The 19,704-nt window shown below is 39.8% G+C and overlaps 1 protein-coding gene across 1 annotated transcript in view; it reads left to right on the forward strand.

Annotated features, from left to right (window-relative positions):
• The window catches only part of SAMD8 (sterile alpha motif domain containing 8), a gene marked incomplete at both ends in the record, with an annotated part of 67,597 nt that overhangs the window by 38,418 nt on the left and 9,475 nt on the right, over nucleotides 1–19,704 (forward strand). Inside the window, 3 exons of the mRNA XM_080694479.1 lie at nucleotides 2,055–2,647; nucleotides 13,166–13,261; nucleotides 16,297–16,414. Coding sequence (XP_080550605.1) covers nucleotides 2,055–2,647; nucleotides 13,166–13,261; nucleotides 16,297–16,414 — 807 coding nt within the window. The remainder of the gene's footprint in view (nucleotides 1–2,054; nucleotides 2,648–13,165; nucleotides 13,262–16,296; nucleotides 16,415–19,704) is intronic.

The following is a 19,704-nucleotide window of genomic DNA, read 5'->3' on the forward strand; positions in this document are numbered from 1 at the left end:
TTTTTTTTACAAAGTTTAATATAGCCGGGCATGGTGGTGCACGCTTGTAATCCCAGTACTTGGGAGGCTAAGACGGGGATCGAGGGTTTGCAGCCAGTACCGGGCCGGGGGGGTGGGGGGTGTCCTAAGCATATGGTATGATGACTTTTCACAAAAGGAGCATACTTGTATAACCAGTATCCATCCAGATTAAGACACACAATATTAGTATTTGAACAGATTTTTATTTTTCCCCAAACTGGGTTGTGGGCATGTGAGTGTTCTTATAACATTTATTTTTTAATGCGTTGAAGCTTGCCTGTCATGTTTTTAAAACCATCTAAAAAGAAACTAGTTTTTAGAGATCTAGAAAATGTCAGAAAACCAAGTCTTAGTTGTTGGGAAGGTACACTTTAGAAGTAATGTTGTTTTTCCTCTATTTCCTGCATAGGCCTTTGTCTTTCATGTATTAGAAATACTTTATGCCTGATATAGGTCCAGGTATTTGGAAGTTCTATAACAGAAAAAGAGTATTAACAGCTAAGTAGGATCAAAATAGTAAAATCACATAAGTACTGGGTGTGGTGGCACATACTTATAATCCCAGTACTTGGGGGTGGAGACAGGAGGATCGCAGGTTCACAGCCAGCCTCAGCTACTCAGTGAGGCCCTCCACAGCTTAGTGAGACCTTGTTTCAAAGTAAAGAATAAAAAATAGAGCTGGGGGTGTAGCTCAGAGGTAAAATTTGGGTTCCATCTCAGTAATTCAAACAAGCACATCATAAGTACTTTAATACAATACAGTACATAGAGCCAGACAGGGTGGCCCACTCTTAGAATCCCAGCATTTGAGACTGAGACAGGAGCATTGTGGTTCACGGACAGCCTTAGCTACTTAGGCCCTTTGCAACTCAGTGAGACCCTATTTAAAAAATAAAGAATAAAAAATAAGGCTGGGGATGTAGCTCGGAGGTAGAATGCCCCTGGGTTCCACCCCCAGTACCACACACACACACACACACACACAAAAAAAGAAAATTACAGCACATAGCTAGATGTGGTGGTGCATGCTCTTTAGTCTCAATTTTACATCTAATTTAAAGGATTATATCTGTATAAGAATTCATTTTATGTATAGTAGATGGAAATATGTTAAATCTAAAGAGTTTCCTGAAATTACAATTATTTATTTGCTTTTATGGGATTTTCCCCTCAAGTGGGGAGCTACTTTTTCCATGAGCATGAGATTTCATATTTGATTTATTTGCATATAACAAATCTTTTATAGATCTCATTTTTTGAGAAGTACTAAAATGAAGTTTTTCTTCGTTGTTCTGAATAGTAGTCCTTTAAGCTACGTTATAGCACTGGGTGTAGTAATGCATGCCTGTAATCCCAGTGCGTGAGGCTGAGACAGAAGGATTGTGGATTCAGGACCAGCCTCAGCAATTTAGTGGGACACTGTTTCAAAACAAAATTTAAAGAGCTGGGTACATCTTGGAGGTAAAATGCCCCTGGGTTCAGTCTTCCATACCATAAAAACTAAGTTATATATGATAGTGTCTAGAGAAACTGTGAAATATCTTTCTGTAAAATGTTAAGTCTTGAGCCTGGGAATATAGCTCAGTGATAGAGCACGTAGAATGTGTGAAGCCCATGGATTGATCCCCAGCACTGCCAAACAAAACAAAAAATAGTAGGTCAGTAGCCTTTCTTCTGTTTTTAGGATTATACATACAAAGTTATTAGAATATTTTTTAAGGTTTTTTAATTGGTGCACTGTATTCATACATCATAATGGGATTAAAAAAAACACTTGTGTAGACATAGGTACACACATCACCCAGTTAGCCCCTACCCCACACCATTCCCTCCCCCTCCCTCCTTCCCATGCTTGGCTTAGTGGTTGACATCAAAGTTATTAGAATATTAATCTATTGAAAAATCAACCAATAGGACTGCCAATAGGGCAGTGGAGGTAAATTACTATTTCTGTTTTGTTTATGTGTATTTGGTCTTCACAGTTGTTAAGACACACTCAAATTTTTGTTTGTTTTCCTGTTTTCCCTTGACAGACAGTGCAGGAAGAAATGGCAGGTCCTAATCAACTCTGCATTCGCCGTTGGACTACCAAGCATGTAGCTGTGTGGCTGAAGGATGAAGGCTTTTTTGAATATGTGGACATTTTATGCAACAAGCACCGACTTGATGGAATCACATTGCTAACACTGACTGAGTATGATCTCCGGTCTCCTCCTCTGGAAATCAAAGTTCTAGGGGACATTAAGAGGTTAATGCTGTCAGTCCGAAAATTGCAGAAAGTACATATTGATGTTTTAGAAGAGATGGGCTACAGCAGTGACAGTCCCATGGGTTCTGTAACCCCGTTTATCAGTGCTCTTCAGAGTGCAGAATGGCTCTGTAATGGAGAGCTTTCACATGACTGTGATGGACCCATCACGGACTTGAATTCTGATCAGTACCAGTACATGAATGGCAAAAACAAACATGTTGTTCGAAGATTGGACCCAGAGTACTGGAAGACCATACTGAGCTGTATATATGTTTTTATAGTATTCGGGTTTACATCTTTCATTATGGTTATAGTCCATGAGCGAGTGCCTGACATGCAGACCTATCCACCACTCCCAGATATATTCTTAGACAGGTAAGTTTTGTTCCAGATACTAAGTTTGTAGAAGGTTGCTGTAATAATAGCAGTGATGATATATGCATGATAATTATGTTATTGTTGTAGTTGTATTTGCTTTAGTTGGTGGAATAAAGGGCAAATGCTTTGAAATCACTTAAATTAGAGTTTGGATAAAGGTGAGTAGGAAAGACTGCTGCTTAAATTTCTATAGGTTTAATTCCTTGGACATTTCATATTTTAAAAGAGTTTCCTGGAAGGATCTTTGTAGAAACTTGGTTGCCTTTTCTTTTCTTTCTTTCTTTTAAATTAATGATGAACAGTATCCTGCTTTTTTGAAAATATGGGTAATCTCTTATATTACCAGATGAATTAGCGTTATCCCAAATAGTACAAATGGATTCATTGATAATATTCTTTTTAAATACATAATAAAGAATATAGTGTATGTATAATATGAAAAATAAGAGTTACAAATAGAACTATTTTATATTTGTGATTTTAAAAATCTTTTAAAAAATTTTATGGGGCCTTCTCATTTGTTCTTATAAAATGTCTTTCCTTCTGGAAGTGCCTTATAGTATAATGGGTTTTTTGTTTTGTTTTGTTTGTTTGTTTGTTTGTTTGTTTTTTGGTGGTACTGGGGTTCCTGGAAACCCTTCTACCTCTGGGCTACACTCCCAGACAGACATGTATGTATGTGTATATATATATATATATATATATATATATATTTTTTTTTTTTTTTTTTTTTTTTTACTGGCTTCGAACCTGCGTGATCCTCCTGTCTCTGCCTCCCAAGCGCAGAGATTACAAGTGTGTGCCACTACTCCCGGCTAGTATAATGTATTTTAAGATAAAATAATTTTAAAATGTCCACCTAAAGATGACAGAGTAGCTGGGTGTGGCGATGCATGCCTGTGATCCCAGTGACTCGGGAGGTGAGGTAAGAGGATCACAAATGTCAGGCCAACCTGTGCAACTTAGTGAGGCCCTGTCTCAAGATGAAAAGTTGGATGGGCTGTGGGTATAGCTCAGTGATAGAGTGCACTTGGGTTCAATCCCTGTCCTACAACTGAGAGAGAGAATGAGAGAGAGCGAGAATATGGCCCGTAAGAGTCAGAAATACAGATTGTGTAGGGACTTCAGACCATTTAAGAACTTTAGCTTTCATTCTAAGTAAAAACAGATGTAAAATATAGAAATAGAGTGCTCTAATTTTCATTTAATAGATTACTCTAGTTACTGATTGGGATGTTTACTCTTGTTATTGTATTGAGAATAGCCTGACAAAGCAATGATCTTGTTAAGTTACCAAAATCACCGAGCCAAAGATGATGTTGCCTTGGATAAGGCTAATAATATCAGAGTGGTCTCAGAGTTGAATCCTGTATAAATTGTGGAAGTAGGGCCAGCAGGATTTGTTAATAGAATTGGACATGAGGTTTAAGAGATAAGAGAAGTCAAGGATTATTCCCCAAATTTTAATCTAAGCCTCCAGAAGATAGAGTTGCCACTTATAGAGATTGGAAGTTGTGGAAGGAACTGACTTAGAAGACTGAGAAGCTGGGCGTGGTGGTGCACATTTGTAATCCCAGCATTTGAGAGGCTGAGACTGGAGGATCGCAGTTTGCCAACAGCCTCAGCTACTTAGTGAGGCCCTGGTAACTTAGTGAGACACTGTTTCAAAATAAAGAATAAAAAATAAGGCAGGGGGTGTAGCTCAGAGATCAAATGCCCCTGGGTTCCATCCCTAGACCTGCCCCCCCCCAAAAAAAAAGGAAGAGGAGGAGGAGGAGGACTGAGACTGAGGATTCAGTTGTAGACACATAAAGTTTGAATTTTTTTTTGGTGGTTCTTGAGATTGAACCCAGGGTCATTCTACCTTTGAGCTATACCTCCAAGCCCTTTAAAAAAAAATTATTATTCTTTATTTTGAAACAGGGTCTCACTAAGTAGCTGAGGCTGGCCAAAAATCTGTGATCCTCCTGTCTCAGCCTCCCAAATACTGGGATTACAAGTGTGGGCCACCACACCCAGCAAGATATCTTTACAACAAATAAAATGTCAAGAGATGAAAATATAGCTAGTTGTGATGGCGCATGATTGTAATCCCAGTACTTAGGAGGCTGAGATATTACATACGTGTGTATATATATGTATGTATCGCCAAGGTTAGGAAGTTAGCAGCTTAAGTAAAGATGTGATGCTAAGCTGGGTATGGGGTCACACTTGTAATCCCAGTACTTGGGAGGCTGAGATTGTAGGATTGCATGTTCGAGGCCAGCCTTAGCAATTTAGTGAGACCTTGTTTCAGAATAAAGTTTGAGTTCTCAATAATGTACTTAAAAAAAGGGGGGGGGATGGAACACTCAATAAGGTTTCCTAGGGAGCGAATCCAGAGAAAAGAGAGATAGAAGATTAGGCAAGCCCAGGAACATTCTAACATTTAGAGGTCAGGTAAGTAAGAAAAAACCAGTAAAGAATACTGAGAAGGGTCAAGGCAGAGAGAAGTATCCTAAAAGCCCAAAAGAGGGGTGGGGGGGCATATTTTAAGAAGGTAGGCAGGAGTAACTGATTCAGAGAGGTCAGGTAAAATAGTAATTGACCTTCAGATTTAGAACATCAGATTTAGTCATCAGGACTGACAAGCATTAATGTGGGCAAAAGTCTGATTATAATGGGCTCAAGAGAGATTCCAGATTAGCTCTCACATAGACTGTTCCATGGTTTTGGATTTATCTCATTGCCTCACGTGTGATTAGATTTATGTTTTAAAAATTGGTGGGGTTAGCAAGTGTGATGGCACATGCCTGGAATGCCAGTACCTGGAAAACTGAGACAGGAGGATCGCAGGTTCAAGGCATCAGCTATTTATGGAGACCGTCAACAACTTAACATGACCCTGTTTCAAAATAAAAAAGACTGGGAATGTAGCTCAGAGGTAGAATACCCCTGGGTTTAACCCCTACCCCCTTTTTTGGTGGTACTGGGAATTGAATCCAGGGACATTCTACCTCTGAGCTACACTCCCAGCCCAGCTATATTATTTGTTTTGAAACAGGGTCTCACTAGGTTGATGAGAGTCTCACTACTTGTTGAGGCTATCCTCAAACCTGCAATCCTCCTGTGATAGCCTCCCAGGTACTGGGATTACAAGTATGCGCTGTCACACCCTCCAACCCCCTCTCCCAGCTTTTAAACATAAATCTAATCACAAGTAAGACAATCAGATAAATCCAAAAACACGGAACATCCTATCTGGAATCTCCAGAAATGTCTGGGTCATCACACACAAAAACCAGCAGCAATTATAAGGGAAATTGAAGTGACATAACCAAGAGCAGTGCATGGACTTACGGGTTTTATATCAAGAAAAAACAGTGTTATAAAGAACATTTTTGGGATAATTAGAAAAATTTTAACATGGACTGTGTATTAAATGCTAATTAAATCACTTGTCATTGCTTGGGTATAATAGTATGTTGGATTTGAAAAGGATGTCCAGCTGGTTAAGGTGGTGCATGTTTGTAATCCGAGCAGGCGCTTTGCAACTCAGTGAGACCCTGTTTCAAAATAAAGAATAAAATATAAGGCTGTGGGGGTAGCCTGGAGGTAGAATGCCCCTGGGTTCAATCCCCAGTACCTCAAAAAAAAAAAAAAAAAGGATGTCCATGTTCTTAGAGGTAGATGTCAAGGTTTTAGGGAAGTTGTATCACAATGTCTGGAACTTGCTATGGGGGACTTTGCCCCCCCCCATTACATATGTGTAAATAGGTATGTATAGAAATAATGAAATAAAGCAAATGTGGCAAAATATAAATTATTAATAAATAATTGAGGGATTTAGGTGAAGAATATAAAGTGCTTATTTTAACTTTTTCTTTTCACTAGGATCTGAATTTTTCAAAATAAAAGAATTAGTCAAAGAAATATTGAGAGGGAGCGGGTTGTGGGAATACATGCCTGTAATCCCAGTACTTGGGAGGCTGAGACAGGAAGATGGCAGGTTCGTGGCCAGCCTCAGCTACTTAGACCCCCCTCAACTTACTGAGACCCTGTTTCAAAATAAAGAATAAAAAATAGGGCTGGGATATAGAATGTCCTTGGATTCAGTTCCCAGTACCCCTCACCCCTCCACACAGAATGATGAGAAGGGTGGGGAAGAGCCCATCAGATCTCTAGGGGAGTGGATCTGTAGCTCGCAGAGGAGTAGGGAAGCCAGGGCATCAAAGGTGCCTTTTCCTTTTGTTTTGGACGAGCTACAGTGTAGCATGCTTGTTACACTGATGAAAGGAATGACCCCACTTTGAGGGAGGAGGATACTGATGGTAGAGCAAAGAGCAAGGTACATTTTTGGGACCTTGTCTCTGGATGGATAGATAATAAGGAATAGGGCATAGTGGTTGGACAGGCTGGTCTTAAAAATTGGGCTGTTAATCCATAACAGATAGTAGTTAGGAAAGGTGGAAACAGAAGGTTGCTAGATGTGATGGTGGTGCACAAGAAGTGCTCTCACAGTCACTTATTTTCTTTCTGCAGACAGAGTGGAAAGAAGGGTGAACATTTGAGGAAAAGGCTGGAGGGTAAATAGTCATCTAGCGGAGCAGGAGAGTGACAGGCTTGTGTAAGGGGCGGCAGCACGAGGGCCTGCTGGAGGGCAGGGTCACTTTGGCATTGCTTGTTGTTACCAGCCTCACTCGACACCAGGTACAGATGCGGAATAGGGGCAGAATTGGGTAAGCAGGAGTTTTATTGGGTAGTTCAAGGAAGGAAAAGTAGACAAGAGTGATACTGTGGATTCAGGTGGATGAGAAGGGAAGTGAGATACCTGAGGTATGTGGAGGACAGTGAATTTTAGGTCTCAGAATTACTGAAGTTGAGGTACTAGAGGAATAAGCGAGAAAGACAGCATTATTGGTTAGTATAGGGTTCTTTTTGTTAAATAACACATCGATTTATTACACAGGGTCTAGGTGTATAGCATAATGGTAGAATGTGTGCTTAGTAAAGGCCCTGCCTTCGATCCCTAGCATCACCATTTCCTCCAAAAAACTTATATAGCTATGTCACCATGAGAATTAGACAACTAGAAATTGCGGTTATTAGAGTAGTCTTGGTAATGACAAGGTTCAGCTTATACCTAGTTGAAATTTCTAAGGTAGGGTAAAAGACAAAATCATAGAAAGAGAAAGGAAAATAGAAGTGAGCAAGAACACAGATTACAGCGGGAGGGGATTAGAGAGTGACAGTGCCCAGAAGCTCAGTCTTCAAGCACTCAGAGAGTAGACACTGAGCTTCTGCGAGCGGCTGTGGTAAGGCAAAAGGGAAGAAGGGAAGGAAAATAGTCTGTGGAGCAATAAGGATTTAGTTTAACGTGCACAAGCCAGTGGTGTTTGTACAGCCATCAATCTGCCACCAATTCCAGAACATTTCATCAACCCTCAAAGAAACTTGTGCCCATTATCACTCATACTTTTCTTCCTCCTTTTAGATCCTGACAACCACTGTTTCTATGAATAGATCTATTTTGTCCATTTTGTGGCTGATAACCATAAGAGCAAGAAAAGAAGTGTTATAAAAAAACAAACATTAATGGAAAAATCACATTGATTTAAGATTTAACTGCCCTTCTCAGTAGACCACGAGGTCATCACCACGTATCGTGTAATAATGTTCACAGTGATGACTATGAGTTACCAACTATTCAGAAAAAAGACAAATATATGTATAATACATATTTAAAAGCTTTGCATCAAAAATTTCCTCATAACACTCCACTAAATAACAATAAAATTGATAATAAAGTATAATTTCATGAAAGCAAAAAAAGTGATAATAATGAAGATCTGGACAGTAGAAAGCTAAGTGCCTGTTGTGAGATTGGGGGCGGAGGGTGGCAGCCCAAGGAATTGAGTCTGTTTGTACAACAGAACTCCAGAAAGATTCACAAGGCAGGGGGTACCAAGCAGCACCCGAGAATAGGTGCAGATAGGAGCTAAATGTGGAAGAGGTTGTTGTTGAGAGCTCAGAAGCTTTTAGACCTGCTCTACTCTAGCAGAATATTAGTATGGTATATTCCTTTTTTTTTTTTTTTTTTTTGTGTGTGTGTGTGTGGTACTGGGGTTCCTGGAAACCCTTCTACCTCCAGGTTACACTCCCAGACCTATTTTTATATTTTTTTATTTGGAAACAGGGTCTCTTAAGCCCGGCTGTATGGTATATTCTTTGAGAGAGTTGAGTATGAGGCACTGTAGATTCAAGGACATCATGAAAACAAAGATGCCATATGTTTGTATATTAATTAGCTAAAAGTCTATGTACTAATCACAGAGATTTTCAGCTCCCTTCCTTAAGTAGCAAGATTTGTATCCCATCCTTACTACCTCTCAGCTCCTCTAGGCAGAATAACATTCTTCTTTTTGGAAAAACCTACACAAGAAAGAACCCCCCCCCCTAAACACACACAACAGAAACAAAAAACAAAAGTAGATAACCATACCTGTAGTTAGAGTAATAGTCTCATTTAATCAACCAGATCATTGCCCAGTCAGTACAGTGAAACCTATAGTCTGACACATGTACTTAGAATTTATAATTGCACAAAATATCTAATTATATTTTTAGTACTGCACTGTCAGATGAATAGTTGGTCAGTCAAGAATAACTAAGGATTTGAGGAAAACAGAGTAACACAAACAGAAAAAAGGAAATTGAGTGACACAAAGTAGGGAGCAAAATGATACTTTTAAAAAATTAACCATTCAAGCTGAGCTTGGTGGCACATGCTTGTAATACCAGTACTTGGGAGGCTGAGACAGGAGGATTGTGGGGTCTTGGCTAGCCTCAGCTACTTAGGCCCTCGGCAACTTAGTGAGACCCTGTCTCAAAATAAAGAATAAAAAATAGGTCTGGTGGGGTGTAGCTTGGAGGTAGAATGCCCCTGGGTTCATCCCCAGTACTGCAAAAATAAATAAATAAATAAATAATAACCATTCATATTCTCAGAGAAGAGTTGTTGCATTCTGAAGTAGTACTGAGAAACTATTAAAATAAATTCAAAGGAAAAGAAAGCTTTTAGAAAATAAAAAATGAGAGCTGGGGCTATAGCTCGGTGGTAGAATACTTTTTTAGCATGGTTGAGGCCCTAGGTTCAGTTTTCCAGTACCACCAAAACCAAACAAAGCAAGAAAAAAAAAGAAAGATTAAAATTCAATAGGATAATAAAAAACTATTTGTTTTTGGTAGTGCTGGGGACTAAACCCAGGGTTGCTGTACCACTGAGTTATACCCTCAGCCCTTTTTTTTTTTTTTTTTTTTTTTTTTTTTTTAGTGGTACTGGGGATGGAACCCAGGGGACTTCTACCTCCGGGCTACACTCCCAGACCTATTTTATATTTTATTTGGAAATAGGATCTCTTAAGCCATCTAAGGCTGGCTTCGAACCTGCGCGATCCTCCTGTCTCAGCCTCCCAAGCGCGGGGATTACAAGCCTGTGCCACCACACCCAGTTGGACCCTCAGCCCTTTTAATTTTTTATTTTTAGTCAGGGTCTTGCCAAATTGCCCAGACTGGCCTCAAATTTGTGATCCTTCTGCATCAGCCTCCCAAATAGTTGTGATTATAGGTGTCATGTCATAACATCAGTTTTTACTCATGAAGTCCTAAGTTTTCAATTCTGTATATGATATTGGGACATGAGTTAATGAAATTGCTAGCATATAGGAAAAAAGAAATGAATAATAGAGGAAAGGGGAAATATATCCAATTGGCCCAACAATCAACTAATAGGAATCCAGAAAGAACACAGAAAATGAATGTAAATACAGCATCTGAGCTCTCATACAAAGAAACTTTCCATAACCAAAGGATGGGACTTTCTAGATTGAAAGCATAGAGTGTCAAATAGGAGATGAAAGGTCCATAGAGCACTGGGTGTAGGTGAAATATTCTATAGACTTCTTTTGTGTGTGTGTGTGTGTGTGGTACGGGGGATGGAACTATTCTACCTTTGAGCCACTCCCCCAGCCCTATATTTTTATTCTTTATTTTGAAACAAGGCCTCACTGAGTTGAAGAGGGCCTCACTAAAGTAGCCAAGGCTGTCCGTGAACCGCGATCCTCCTGTCTCAGCCTCCCAAATGCTGGGATTACAAGTGTGTGCCACCACACCCGGCTTCTACAGTCTTCTTAAAACAAATAGCATACAAAAATTGGAAATTCAAATCGCGTCAATCTTCTAGCAACATTGGAAGCTAGAAAACAGTGGAATAATGCCTTTAATATTCTGTGAGGCCAAGCTTGTAATCCCAGCATTTGGTAGGCAGACACTGGAGGATTGTGGTTTCCAGACGGCCTCAGCTACTTAGCAAGGCACTTTGCAATTCAGTGAGACCCTGTTTCAAAAATAAAAGGACTAAAAAATAGGGCTAGGGATGTAGCTCAGAGGTAAAATGCCCCTGGGTTCCATCCCCAGTACCCCCACACACACACACACACAAAAAAAATTCTGTTAGAAAATAACCTAGAAACCTAGAATTCTCAGCTAGACAAGGATATCTGCAATTTTTCAAGTCTCAAAAAATTTACTTTCCCAGAGCCAGGTGTGGTGGCACATGCTTTTAATCGTAGCATTCTGGAGGCTGAGACCGGAAGATCGCAGTTCGTGGACAGCCTCAGCTACTTAGTCAGGCCCTGTTTCAAAATAAAGAATACAAAATAGGGCAAGGGGTGTAGGTCAGAGGTCAAATGCCCCTGGATTCCATCCCTAGACGCACCACCACCACCAACAAAATTACTTTCCTTATCCCATACCTATTAGAATTGCTAAAAAGGAAAAAGAAAGATAAAAAAGCTGACACTACCAATCCTGATGAGGTTAGTACTCTCATAAATTATTAGTAGACATGGGAAGTTGTAGAATTGCTTTGAGCTTTGAGAATAGTTATTTGTTTCTTTTTTTGTGTGTGTGGTACTGAGGGTTGAGCCCAGGAGCATTCTACTCTGAGCTATACCTCCAGCCACACACACATAGATATATATATAGATAGAGATTTATATCTATATCTCTCTATATTTTAAACAGGGTCTCGCTTAGTTGCTAAGGCTGGTCACGGACCTGTAATCCTTCTGTCTCAGCCTCCCAGGTGCTTGGATCACAAGCATGTGCCACCACATGGAATGCCTTAACATTGGCTTGGTTATTTCTTAAGAAAGTAAACATATACTTAAGATAGGACCTAACAGTTCCACTTGTAAGTTTTTATTCAAGAGAAATGAAAACATGTCCATAGGAAGCTCTATTTGTGGTCTTTAATCTTTATATGCTGGAAATAACCATAAATATCCATCAGGCAGTGAATGGCTAAAGAACTGTATACGTAGACATGACGTGGATGAATCTCAAATGTATTTTGCTGGTTGATGAGCCAGGTAAAATAGTTTGGGGATGAACTGATGATAAACACACAGAAAACAGCAAACTGAAAAAAGAGGTATTGCTGGACACAGTGGCACACACCTGTCATCTTAGCTACTCAGGAGGCTGAGGCTAGAGATCCTATCTGAAAATAAATAGTAAGAAGACCTGGGAAAGTTGAAGCGTTCAGTGGTAGAGTGCCCCTTGATTCAAACCTCAGTACCACCAAAAAAAAAATAATAAATTGTACAAAAAGTTTTTTTGTTTTTTTTTTTTGCGGGTTTGGAGATGAAAGCCAGCGGCATTCGACCTCCGAGCTACACCCCCTGCCCTATTTTTTATTCTTTATTTTGAAACAGGGTCTCTCTCACTAAGTTGTGGAGGGCTTTGCTAATAGCAGAGGCTGGCCGTGAACCAAGATCCTCCAGTCTCAGCCTCCCGAATGCTGGAATTACAAGCATACGCCACCACGCCCGGCTCAAAAAAGAAATTTAATCATAGTTTGGTGCTGACTCAGTTATGAATGTCTACACACTTGTATTAAGAAGAAATCAGAAACTATTTTTATGTATGTATGTATTTATTTATTGGTACTGTGGATTGAACCCAGGGGCATTCTACATTCAAGCTACACTCTTAGCACTACTTACTATTTTTATTTTGAAACAGGGGCTTGCTAGGTTGATGAGAGTTTCACTGCTTGCTGAGGCTGTCCTCGAACCTGTGATCCTCCTGGCTCAGCCTCAGCTGGTTCACAGCTAGCCTTAGCTACTTAGTGAAGCCCTCTGCAACTTAGTGAGACCCTGTTTCAAAATAAAGGATAAAAAAGAGGGTTGGGAGTATAGCTCAGGTAGAATGCCCCTGGGTTCAATTCCCAATGCCAAAAAAAAAAAGAAAGAAAAAAAGAAGGATTCATCTTTACAAGAGAGCCATTACTGGGAGTCAGATAATAAGCAGCTTCTGGTAAATAGGACACTTATAAAACTTTTTTCCCTCCAGCTCTCCAAATATCTCCTAAGAAACAAATACATTTTATAAATCAATTTTAAGTTCATTATTAAAGAATGTCTTATTGAAAAGGATGCCATCTATCTCTTTTTATTTTTCTTTCTTTTCCAGTGTTCCTAGAATCCCATGGGCCTTTGCGATGACAGAAGTCTGTGGCATGGTTCTGTGCTATATTTGGCTTCTGGTTCTTCTTCTTCACAAGCACAGGTACCTTCCTTACTCTGTTGAAAGACTGAAAGGGCTCGATTCTCTTGTGTTAGGTCATCAAGCTTTGTCCCTTCCTTTGCATTTTCCTGGTTAATATCCTTAATTGTGACTTTATGGTTTTTAACAAAGAAAAGTATCTGAGATTTGATCCACAAAAGTCTCAGCCTTGCTGGGTGTGGTGGCATATACTTGTAATCCCAGTGTTTGGGAGGCTGAGACAGGAGGATCACAGGTTCACAGTCAGCCCTTGGTAACTTGTAAGACCCTGTTTCAAAATTTAAAAAATGAAATAAAATGGGTCTAGAGATATAGCTCAGAGATAAAATGCTTCTGTGTTCAAAAAGGGGGGGGAGCATAAGGGAAGGGAGGCTCCTTTTCTCCTTTAATGGAGCAGTTACTTTATAAATAATGTCCTATGAAGAAAAAGATTTCTAGAATTGTACAATTTGTGGTTAGCTACTGTCCTTTATCTTTGGAACATTGGAGCAGAATAAAGATACTTTCTTGTAATAATTGATCCTTTCTCAGCAGGAAGTGCTTGAGGTAAATAACCACAGCCACAAGCTTTATGTCCTAAGCAGCAATTACTTCACTGCTTTCAAGGTGAAAAGAAAGAGTGAAGATGCAATTCTTGTCATACCTTGAAGACATATTGAGCCTCTTTCTGCCCTATTTTGTTCTCTTTTGTAGCAGTGTTGGATTGTTTATAACCTTGGGTCATTTAAAAACATGTATACCACAACTGCCTTCTGGTCACCTTTGCCTCACAAGAAACAAGGATTTGAATTTATCTACTCTTCAAAACAAGAAAGAATTTACCGTATTAGAAGCCTTGGCAGATTTAGCATAGTAGTGGCAAGTTAAATGCAAGTGATAAAGTTTACTTAGTAAAAGTATTTCTCAAAGTGTTTTTGTATTACTTTCATTATTCTCATCTGGGTGTTTGTTAAAATGCAGACTCCTTAGCCAGGCTTGGTGGCACACGCTTGTAATCCAGTACTTGAGAGGCTGAGACAGAAGGATCACAGGTTCATAGCCAGCCTCAGCCACTTAGTGAGGTCCTGTTTCAAAATAAAGAATAAAAAATCGGGCTAGGGGTATAGCTTGGAAGTAGAATGCCACTGAATTCCATCCCTAGTACCACAAAAAAAAAAAAAAAAAAAAAAAAAGCAGACTCCTGGGGTATTCCAGGTGTTTACACTAAAGTTTGAAATATATCTAACCTTAGCCAGATATGGTCTTGCACTCCTGTAATTATTTTGAAACAGGTTGCTGGGCATGGTGGCACACACTTGTAATCCCAGCATTGCATGTTCACAGCTAACCTCAGCTACTTTAGTGAGGCCTTTTTCAATTCGATGAGATCCTGTTTCAAAATAAATAATAAAAAATAAGGCTGGGGGTGTAGCTCAGACGTAAAATGCCCCTGGGATCCATCCCCAGTAACACACACACACCCTCTCCTCTCCTCTCCTCTCCTCTCCTCTCCTCTCCTCTCCTCTCCTCTCCCCTCCCCTCCCACTCCCCTCCCACTCCCCTCCCCTCCCCACCTCACCCCACCTCACTGAGTTGCAAAGGGCCTAAGTAGCTGAGACTGTCCACAAACCATGATCCTCCTGTCTCAGCCTCCCAAATGCTGGGATTACAAACGGGAGCCACCGATCTTGCCCAGCTTGCAAGACCTTTTTTTTTTTTTTTTTTTTTTTGGTGGTACTGGGGATGGAACCTAGGGGCCTTCTACCTCAGGGCTGCACTCCCAGACCTACTTTATATATATGTATTTTATTTGGAAATGGTCTCTTAAGCCAGCAAGGCTGGCTTCAAACCTGCGCGATCATCCTGTCTCCGCCTCCCAAGTGCAGGGATTACAAGCGTGACGCCCGGCCACCCAGAGCCTTTTTTATTTTTTATTTTTTGTCTAAAAAAATGGGTCTTGCCGTGCCAGACGTGGTGGTGCACGCTTGTAATCCCCGCACTTGGGAGACTGAGACAGGAGGATTGGGCAGGTTGGAAGCCAGCTTCGCTGGTTTAAGAGACCCTGTTTCCAAATTAAAAAAAAAAAAAAAATTAAAAAAAAATACACACACACACACACACACACACACACACACACACACACACACACATATAGTGTAGCCCGGAGGTAGAAGAGTTTCCAGGAACCCCAGTATCACCAAAAAAAAAAAAAAAGGCTAGGGGTATGGCTCAGAGGTAGAATGCCCCTGGGTTCTACTGAGGACCAGTACTGCAGACAAAACAACAAAAACCATTATTTTCTAATTTAACTTAGGAAAAATTAGAATGAATATCAGCTACTGCCATTAACCAGTGAGTAGTATTAATGGTCAAAAGATTTGGAACAGATAATTAACTTTACCTCTTATAAATAATCTGAGCAGTTGTCGAGTAACAGAATTAGCACTAAGCTGATTAGTGTTGCTTCTATCTCGAATAACTCTTTCTCTTAGTCATATTTTAACATTAAATTGATATTCTAGTTTAGGTCTGTATTGTTATAGTCATAGCCACATATGGCTATTGAAGTTTATTTTTATTTATTTTTGTGGAACTGGGAATGGAACCCAGGGGCATTCTACCTCTGAGCTATATCCACAGCTTTATTTTTTATTCTTTATTTTGAAACAGGGTCTCACTGAGTTGCAAGGGCCTCACTAAGTAGCTGAGGCTGGCCTTGAACTGCAATCCTCCTGTCTCAGCCTCCCAAATGCTGAGATTATAAGTGTGCGCCACCATGCCTGGCTTGAAATTTAAATTAATTCAAATGACATGCAATATAAATTCAATCCCATAGTTATATTTATTTTAAGTAGATAGCTTATTTGTGTAGTTACAGAATACTTCTATCATTGAAGAGAATTCAGTTGGATGCTTTAGATGGTCTCTAAAATTCTGTTCTCCTCAGAGTCTAGTGGTGTTTCTGCTTGCTTTCCCTTTAGGTAAACACTGGATGCCTGGGGTTTTTTGGTTTTCTTCTTCTGATCTCCCCCTCCCCCCTTTGGTAACTCTGTTCACAGGTCAATCCTTCTGCGAAGGCTCTGTAGTCTGATGGGCACTGTATTCTTGCTTCGCTGCTTTACCATGTTTGTGACCTCCCTCTCCGTGCCAGGACAGCACCTGCAGTGCACTGGAAAGGTAGTCTGCTACCTCCTTTATCATTCTTTCTTGTCTTGTTGAGTTGTTAGCACAATATATACAATAGGGCTAAGATTTTGCTATTACTATTCACATGTGCTTTGGATATTTATAATATCTAATAACTTTCTAAAGATGATTTGGTAAAAATTTTAAGCCAAGCCAGACATGGTGGCACATGCTTGTACTAGAATTTGGAAGATTGAGAAAGGAGGATCACAGATTCATAGCTAGCCTCAGCAACTTAGTGAGGCTCTCACCAACTTAGTGAGGCCCTGTTTCCAAGTAAATAAAATAGGGCTGGGAGTGTGGCTTAAAGATAGAATGCCCCTGGGGTCAATCTGCAGACTACAAAATAAAAAAGCCAGACCATCTTTCAGTTATTTATTGTCTTTTGATACTATTTCCTTATCGTGGAGCTATAGGAACAGGATTTCTTTCAATTAATCCTTTTCCAGCTAGGCGTGGTGACATACACTTGTAATCTCAACATTTGGGAGGCTGAGACAGGAGGATTGTGGTTCATGGACAGCCTCAGCTCCTACTTAAGCTCTTTGCAACTCAGTGAGACCCTGTTTCAAAATAAAGAACAAGCCGGGCGTGGTGGCACACGCTTGTAATCCCCCTGCTTGGGAGGCAGAGATAGGAGGATTGCACAGGTTCGAAGCCAGACGTGCTGGCTTAAGAGACCCTGTTTTCAAATAAAAATATAAAATAGGTCTGGGAGTGTAGCCTGGAGGTAGAAGGGTTCTATCCCCAGTACAACCTCCCCCAATTAATTAATAATAAAGAATAAAAAATAGATCTGGGGGTGTAGCTCAGAAGTAGAATGCCCCTGGATTCCATCCCCAGTAATCAATAAAATAATTATCCTTTCCCTTCCGTTTTCCCTTTCCTACTGTCCTCAGCATCTTACCCGGCATGCTCTGGTCCCTTCATTATTCTCCTCATTCCTTTTTAAATCATGCTATAACTTGAGCATATCCCACTTAAAATGTCTTTTTACATTTTAGAGTACCAAATACTCTAAACTCTTTTTGAGATATACAAAATAATCGTGGAATTTTTGTTTTTGTTTTGTACTTTGTAGCTTGTTGTTTTGCTATACTGTACACCATCCCCTCTGGTTAAATTTAGAGAAGAGAAATTATTCTGATAAGAACAAAAAAGAGGCTTTGAATATTTTAAAATTTTTCATAAAGAACTTGAAAACTGCCAATACTTGATATACAACATTGGTTGTTGTGATTGGTTAAGTTTAGGCAGAAGAATTTATTATCCTACTTTTCTAAGCCTCTGAGTTGTAGTTCTGTGTTCCCAAATATTCATATATATATGTATTAACACTTTTGTTGCTACTTTAATGTTTATAAAACAAAATTAGGTGTCAGTACCTATACTACAATACAAATAGCTGACATGACAATCAGGAAAGATTAAGTAGCCAAAGGAGATCAAGAGCTAAAAATAACACTCTTGAGCTGAAAGGTAACAGACTTTCTCCGGGTATTAAGAATGAGGAGAATGAGCTATAAGAAAGCGGGAGGGAGACTGATTAATAGGACTTAAGATTTAATGTAAGGGAAAAAAAATATTTTTGGGGGGGAGCTGTTTGGCAGCTTTTTGTAGTTATTGTTTTCCAAAAGGAAAAGGTTTTTTTTGTGTGTGTGTGTGATACTGGGGGTGGGACCCAGGGGCTTTCTACCTCCGGGCTATACTCCCAGACCTATTTTTATATTTTATTTGGAAACAGGGTCTCACTAAATTGCTGAGAACCTCACACAGTAACTGAGGCTGGCTTTGGACCTGTGCGATCCCCCTGTCTCAGCCTTCCAAGCATGGGGATTACATGCCCAGTTCTAATTTTTAAAATTATAAAGTTATGTAAGTTATTGTAGAAATTCAAATTATATAGAAATGTGTACATTAAAAATTAAAAGCTCATAGCTGCCGGGCATGGTGGTGCACGCTTGTAATCGCCACACTTGGGAGGCAGAGACAGGAGGATCACGCAGGTTCGAAGCCAGCCGTGCTGGCTTAAGAGACCCTGTTTCCAAATAAAAATTTATTTAAAAAAATAGGTCTAGGAGTGTAGCCCGGAGGTAGAAGGACTTCCAGGAACCCCAGTACCACCAAAAAAATAAAAATGAAAAAATGAAAAATTAAAAGCTCATAGCTGAGTGCATTGGTGCATGTCCAAATCCTAATATACAGAAGGATCAGACAGGATATCAGGTCGGAGAACAGCACGGGTTAACGTAGTGATAACCTGCTTCAAAATAAAAAAATAAAATAAGAGTTAGGGGTGTAGCTCAGAAATCCCCTGGGTTCAATCTTCAGCACCACAAAAATAAATGCATAAGCTGGGTGTGGTGGCACATGCCGGTAATCTCAGTACTTGGGAGGCTGAGAGAATTGCCAGTTCAAAGCTAGCAACATAGTAAGACTCTCATCTCTTAAGTTCCTTTTAAGCCATGAAAATGAAGAAATTCAAACATACATTTATTTATTTATTATTATTATTTTTTGGTACTGGGGATAGAACCCAGGGGCATTCTCTTTTGGAAGCCCTTCTACCTCCAGGCTACACTCCCAGACCTATCTCATGTATGTATGTATGTATGTATGTATGTATGTATGTATGTATATATTTTATATATTTTTTATGTTTTTTTTTTTTTGGAAACAGGGTCTCTTAAGCCAGCGCGGCTGGCTTTGAACCCATGCGATCCTCCTGTCTCCGCCTCCCAAGCGCAGGGATTACAAGCGTGCACCACCATGCCCGGCTATTTATTTATTTTTGTGTGTGTAGTACTCAGGATTGAGCCCAAGGGCATTCTACCTCTGAGCTACACTCCCAGCCTTATTTTATTTTTATTTTGAAATAGGATCTGAACTGTGAGTAGTGGTGCAGGTTTGTGATCCTTGTATTTAGGAGATTGAGACAGGAGCACTACAGGTTTGTGGCCAGTCTCAGCTACTCAGCTACTTGGCAAGGCCCTCCACAACTTAGTGAGACCTTGTTTCAAAGAAAAGACACACAATCTCGCTAGGTTGATGAGAGTCTCAATACTTGCTGAGACTGTCTTCAAACCTTCAATCCTGTTTCAGCCTCCCAAGTACTGGAATTACAGACATACACCAACCACTCATGGCTCAAATTTTATTTTGGAAATTAGGGAGAAGAAACATTTAGAACCTAATTTAACATTTGTTTATCGAGTGGCATAAAATATTAGCATATATTCAGTAGGTTGTATGGAGTGACATTAAATATTTTATCAAGAAGG

The sequence above is a fragment of the Muscardinus avellanarius genome, assembly GCF_963383645.1.
Source record: "Muscardinus avellanarius genome assembly, chromosome: 4".
NCBI lineage: Eukaryota > Metazoa > Chordata > Mammalia > Rodentia > Gliridae > Muscardinus > Muscardinus avellanarius.